The sequence below is a fragment of the Rhinopithecus bieti genome, unplaced genomic scaffold (genome assembly GCF_001698545.2).
Source record: "Rhinopithecus bieti isolate Rb0 unplaced genomic scaffold, ASM169854v2 scaffold_18548, whole genome shotgun sequence".
Taxonomy (NCBI): Eukaryota; Metazoa; Chordata; class Mammalia; order Primates; family Cercopithecidae; genus Rhinopithecus; species Rhinopithecus bieti.
Genome location: NW_016809526.1, coordinates 347,118 through 353,810, shown reverse-complemented (window position 1 = coordinate 353,810; position 6,693 = coordinate 347,118). Strand labels below are relative to the sequence as shown.

Here is a 6,693-nt window from a genome sequence, read left to right as displayed (position 1 = left end):
AAGACTCTGTCTAAAAAAAAAAAAAAAAAAAAAAAAGTAGTGCATCCCAGATTTGAAAACCCTATGGTGTTTGTAATCATAAAATCCTGGAGAAAATATTCATCAAGAGGTGAATGGGTAAGTTGTAAGTTCCATGGACATATTGAGTGGGATACTACACAGCAGTTACAAATGAATGAACCAGATCTATAACATCAACACGATTGTATCTCAAAAATAGTAACAAAAGCAAGTTGCACAACGACATCATTTAAGAAAATATAAAAGCCACAAAATACGTAGGTTGCAACTTTGAAATTTTCATAAATGATGTCATTTATGATATGGAGCAATGACAAAATGCTAACATTTATTAATTCTTGGTGGCGGGTCCACAGATATTTGTTCTATCATTCTTTGTTCTTTGGTGCATTGTATGAACACAAACGCACCCACACACGTACACACATCCTTATGGGGACAGCATGCATTTCCCTGTGGAGAGGGAGACGCTGCCTTCCCCAACACAGGAGAAAGCACCATGGAAGTGAGGACCTCACCTGTGATCAGACGCTTGGAGCTCCGCACGGCCGTAATACTGGAGGGCACCAGGAGACCAGGTGTGTCTGACTTTGGTGTCAACATCTAAATCACTGTCCAGAAGGTTGAGTTCTCCAGCTACTCGCAGGGGTTCCATTCGAGAGATCCATATAGAATCGAGTCAATATCCAAGAATGCAATCGTGAAACTTCCACAATAGAGGCCTACACCACGAACCACCCCATGTCCCAGACTCATCCTCCTTACTCCTCGACCTTGAAGCCAGGCTTCCGATGCTTTGGGGCCTTTGGTTAAAAACATTCCACACATAGAATTATTCAAAACATTATTCAAAACAGTCATGACTGTGCCTGCAGTCCTCACCAGCGTGCCCACTGTGGGCTCCAGACACAGTGTTGCTGCCGGGTTTCCAGGAATCCCAGGAGGTTGGCAGCAGTTGGTACAGTAAGTAAGAGCTGCAGGAGCTGAGAACACGCGGACTCATTCTGGGCCCTGCCTCTTAGAGTCCTGGGGCCACACAGGTGTTCACAAACTCATCTGAAGGAAAATCTGTATTTTCTTTTTACAGATGCAATTTCCCGGCTATTCTCTCCCAAAATGTGTAATTAGGTTTTTTTTTTTTTTTAAATGTACTAGTTACAGATATTCTAACTTTAAATAAACTTCACTTCCTACCTGGGCATCAACAGTTGTTGAAAACATACTTGATAACTAATGATTTTTAAAAACTTAACTTATTTTTACTGTGTCTTACTCATGTCCAATTTGGAATTAGGGCTTTAAGCAGGTAAGAGTGCAGCTGAACAAAACAGGCTGGATAAAGAACATGAGGGGTAGCATGGGGGGCAGGCAGGGAGGCAACCTCATGTTCCCCTACTCTTTCCCCACCCAGAAAAAAGAGGTGGGGGTGCGGGGGGAGCTGTGATGCAGGGGCAGGGGCAGGGAGAGCCAGGGGCAGATCTATTCACTGTCTCTAGAAAGAGGCCAGAGGAGGTCGGGCGCAGTGGTTCATGCCTGTAATCCCAGCACTTTGGGAGGCCAAGACAGGCAGATCACCTGAGGTCGGGAGTTCAAGACCAGTCTGACCAACATGGAAAAACCCTGTCTCTACCAAAAACACAAAATTAGCTGTGGTGCATGCCTGTAATCCCAGCTACTCAGGAGGCTGAGGCAGGAGAATGGCTTGAACCCAGGAGGTGGAGGTTGTGGTGAGCCAAGATTGCGCCATTGCACTCCAACCTGGGCAACAAGAGTGAAACTCCGTCTCAAAAAAAAAAAAAGAAAAAAAGAGGCCAGAAGGGGTGGCTCCCTGAAAGCACAACTTCCAAAGCTTAGGGGTTAAGGTCTGGGATGACTTTTGTGCCATCTGGGATTATGAAGAAACTGATTTCTGTAGCAGCGCATGGGGCTGGGTAAATGTGACTTTCCCTCCACCGCATTTCTTATTCACCCTCTGCCGGCTCTAGAATGGGCATGGCCCCCTCACCTGTTTTATCAAAGGGATGTTTCTTCCTCCACCACAGCACCCTGTCTGTCCAGGCAGGGGTGCGGCATTTGTCGCTTGTATCATAGGCGGCTGAGCCGACATCATACTTGTAGGTGGGTCCAAAGTTAATGGCTCCTTCGTGAAAGTCCTTAAAATCTATTGGGAGAAAAGAAGTCATCAGGTTGCCTTAGTTTTAGATCCTGAATGTTATATACAAAAATGAAAACTGAAAAGGCAAGTCCCTATTCTTTTTTTTTTTATACTTTAAGTTCTAGGGTACATGTGCACAACGTGTAGGTTTGTTACATACGTATACATGTGCCATGTTAGTGTGCTGCACCCATCAACTCATCAGCACCGCAAGTCCCTGTTCTTAAAAAGTAACACAAGCTCCATTACATTTGAAAATCTGTCTGAAACTGGACATATGTGTGTCTTTTAATTAGCAAAAAAGTGATCCTTAGCTCATCCCACTGAGGGACACATCACCCTCGTATCTTCCTACCCGCTCCAGTGTCTGATCTATCCACTGTCTGCTTGTTGCCCCCCAGGAGACAGTGCAGGGTCCGAGGCAGGGGTTGGGGTGCTCATCTTTACATTCCCATGCCTGGTGCGATGTCCGGCCCACAACCACCAAGACCTTCATCCATGTTTGTTGACTAAATGAGCTAAGTACACAGAGCACAGAGTGAAAGTCACCTCTCCTCTCTCTCTCTCCTCGGGGTCTTGCTCTTTTGCTCAGGTTGGAGTGCAGTGGCACAATCATGGCTCCCTACAGCCTCAACCTCTGGGGCTCATGTGATCCTCCTGCCTCAGCCTCCCAAGTAGCTGGGACCACAGGCGCTCACTGTCATGCTTGGCTAATTTTAGCTTTGGTAGAGACAAGGTCTCTCTGTGTTTCCCAGGCTGGTCGCAAACTCCTGTGCTTAGGAAATCCTCCCGCCTCGGCCTCTCAAAGTATGGGGATTACAGTCGTGAGCCTCTATGCATGTCCTTCTTTTCTGTGCTTAGCTTTGGTTTGGCCTTGCTTCCATGGGAAGACCAAGGGACAGACACACCCTCATTCTCTCGGGGATCACTGAAAGGATGTGAGAATGTTGGTGGTAGGAAGACAGGAAAACCTGCTTTAGGAGGTTGGTGTGGTCTCTTGTCCATGTGGCAACCCTTTAGCACTCCACACACTGGCAGGGGCTGAAATGGGAAGACCCAGTAAACTTCCAAGAACGTCCAATCTTGCTTCAGGAGAGACCTTATCTGCCCGCCCAGCTAATTTTTGGATTTTTAGTAGAGATGGGGTTTCACCATGTTGGCCAGGCTGATCTCGAACTCCTGACATCAAGTGATCCGCATGCCTCGGCCTCCCACAGTGCTGGGATTACAGGCATGAGCCACTGCACCTGGCCCATACTGTTTTTTTGAAACAGGGTCTCACTTTGGTTGCCCAGGCTGGAATGCAGTTGTGTTATTTTGGCTCACTGCAGCCTCAACCTCCTGGGCTCAGGTGATTCTTTCACCCCAGCCTCCAGAGTAGCTGGGACTACAGGTGTGTACTACCACCAGGCTAATTTTCTTGTATTTTTTAGTAGAGATGGGGTCTTGCTATGTTGCCCTGGCTGGTCTCAAACTCCTAAAGTGATCCTCCCACCTCGGCCTCCCAAAGTGCTGAGATTACAGGCGTTAGCCACTGCACCTGGCCCTCACACATTTAACCAGCTTCTTTCTCCACAGGTAATTTCATCTCAGCCCATCCTGCTAGGAAGCAAACAGGCACTAAAATAACAGTATTAGGAGGAGGAGAAGGTCGGCCAGGCACGGTGGCTCACGCCTATAATCCCAGCACTTTGGGAGGCCAAGGTGCACGGATCACCTGAGGCCAGGAGTTAGATGATGAAACCCCCTCTCTACTAAAAATATAAAAATTAGCCAGGTGTGGTGGCGCACCCCTGTAATCCCAGCTACTCGGGAAGCTGAGGCATGAGAATTACTTGAACCTGGAAGGCAGAGGTTGCAGTGAGCCAAGCTAGTGCCACTGCACTCCAGCCTGGGTGACAGAACAAGACTCTGCCTCAAAATAAAAAATAAATAAATAAATAAATAAATAAATAAATAAATAAAGAGGGACAGGACGTGTGTATGAACAGCCACTCCTGTACTAAAACCTCACAAGTCCACCTGTTTCCTACAATGTTGGAAACAGTGAAATCCACTGACAGAACTGAATTTGCTGCACCAGCCTCTACATCTCATAGATGTCATTCCATCTTGGAGCAGCTGCTAAAAAATACGTTTAAAGCACAACTTACTTTTCCACTTGATTTCTGTAGTTGTAGTTGATCAAATTCCAGAAGTTTCTTCCAGTCTTGGCGTTTAACAAAATAGAAGACTTCTTCATAAGTAAGATCAATGCGGTAGTTGAAATCGCCGCACCAAAATACATAATCATGAGAAAAAACATTTCTCCCCTAAGTTGAAAAGAAAATAATAATCATTCAGCCCATCTTGCAAGGAAGGTGGGAGAGGGGAGAAAAACAAGCTCACTGGGACAAGCAGGAGTGTTTTTCTTAAAATGTTACTTAAAAAACAGAAAGTTTTCTACTAGAGCATCTCATTTTTCACTCATCCCATACAACTATGGAGGCATTTTTACACGGCTTAATTTTAAATAGTAGTGTTTCTGAGTGGTTTGAGGGAAGCTCCTACCCTAAACGGAGGAGAGCAACATGGCCAGCATTTCCTCCACGGATCCCGTCCGGAAGACCAGATGCACCCTTGCTTTGGAGTGTCTGCTCCTAGGAAGCAGCACCCAGCATTCAGCGTTAGGAGAATGAGGTTTCTAAAGAGCAGCATACATGCTCAGGATGTGCACCTTCATACAACTTCCTGAGCTTTTTCAGGTGACCCTTCTCCATCTCTCGCTCCTCCTTCCCATCCTGCCCAGTCCTAGGAACCCACAGCCCCAGCTCAGCCCCGGAGAGCTCCCGGGGTCCTTGCCTTTCCTGTCTCTTCCCCAGGAATCACAATGACAGCAGCTGCTGCGGATCAACTATCCGCAAGGGCTGGGCTCTGTTCCAGGTGCACAAAGCAGATACCACCAGCTCTCTCTTCGATTAAAAAAACAAACAACAAAAGTTCAGAAACAAAGGCACTTGCTGAAGGTTACACAGCGAGTGCATGATACAGATGGGATTTCAACTCCCATCTGCCTAGCTCCCAAATCAGTTTCTCTTTTCCTATGAGGCATTTCCACTCCCCCCATGACAATAACCTGGACAGAAGATTAAATGGGTCCCAACCAAATAAAATGAGTGTCTAGACAACACTGCCAAACAGAACTTTCTGCAGCACCAGACTGTTCTCTGTGCTGTCTGATGCGGGAGCCACTGGCCACGTGGATACTGATCATTTTCAATGTGGCCAGTGAAAGCAAGGAATTTTAAAAGTTATTTAATTTTAATTAATTTAAATTTAAATAGCTACTTACGGCCAGTGACTACGGTATCAGACAATATCAGTGTAGAATGTTGGCTGGGCACGGTGGCTCATGCCTGTAACCCCAGCACTTTGGGAGGCTGAGGCAGGTGGATCACTTGATGTCAGGAGTTCGAGACCAGCCTAGCCAACATCTCTACTAAAAATACAAAAACTAGTTGGGCCTGGTGGTGCACGCCTGTAATCCCAGTTACTCAGGAGGCTGAGGCAGGAGAATCGCTTGAACCCAGGAGGTGGAGCTTGCAGTGAGCCAAGATCACACCACTGCACTCCAGCCCGGGTGACAGAGCGAGACTCTGTCTCAAAAACAAAAACAAAAAAGAAGTGTAGACTGTTAACAGGTCCCTCAATATTTTTATTGTAGAAAAGAACTACATTATAAATCCTTTACTTATTATGTATCCCAAGCTTACTATGTCAAAGTAGCACTTTTTTTTTTTTTTTTTAGATGGAGTCTTGCTCTGTCACCCAGGCTGGAATGCAGTGGTGTGATCTCAGCTCACTGCAACCTCTGCCTTCTGGGTTCAAGCAATTCTCCTGTCTCAGCCTCCCGAGTAGCTGGGATTACAGGGGCACGCCACCACACCCAGCTAATTTTTTTTGTATTTTCAGTAGAGATAGGGTTTCACCATGTTGGCCAGGCTGGTCTCGAACTTCTGACCTCAGGTGATCCGCCCACCTCAGCCTCCCAAAGTGCTGGGATTACAGGTGTGAGCCACCATGCCTGGCCCCAAAATAGCGCTTTTTGAGTGACAAGGATTAGACTTCTTTTTTTTTTTTTCCTAAACTACATTACACACAATTGAAAACTTCTCAACTCATTTGTTTCTTTTTTAACATAAGAAATAACTCCAACAAGAATTGTGGCACTTGTTAATGAAAACTAAAGAAATTCTGCCTTGAGTGCTCGTGCAGCCCAGTAAAATGGGACGTCGGTTTTAAGGATCTCTTCTCACAGGGAAGAGCTCCGTGACCCAGCCCGCCACCTCTCAGACAGTGGAATATTTTGCGGCAAGAACAGCTGAAGTCTATCCTCACTTCACGGAATAGGTGGGCCTCATGTGTGTCACACGCTGAAGCTGTGCCGGGTAGCATCTTTGCACAGGAAGGAGAACATTAATGTCTAGATTTGAAAAGAAAATCCTCCAGTTTCAGAATGAAACCCTCTGGACTGCCAC

The 6,693-nt window shown here is 46.3% G+C and overlaps 1 protein-coding gene across 1 annotated transcript in view; it reads right to left on the bottom strand.

Moving 5' to 3' along the window:
• The window catches only part of SYNJ2 (synaptojanin 2), a 125,933-nt gene that overhangs the window by 25,074 nt on the left and 94,166 nt on the right, over positions 1-6,693 (bottom strand). The window contains exons 16-18 of the mRNA XM_017889620.1: positions 4,326-4,488; positions 2,027-2,182; positions 540-657 (exon numbers count right to left, since the gene is read on the bottom strand). Of these exons, the coding sequence (XP_017745109.1) occupies positions 540-657; positions 2,027-2,182; positions 4,326-4,488 (437 nt within the window). The remainder of the gene's footprint in view (positions 1-539; positions 658-2,026; positions 2,183-4,325; positions 4,489-6,693) is intronic.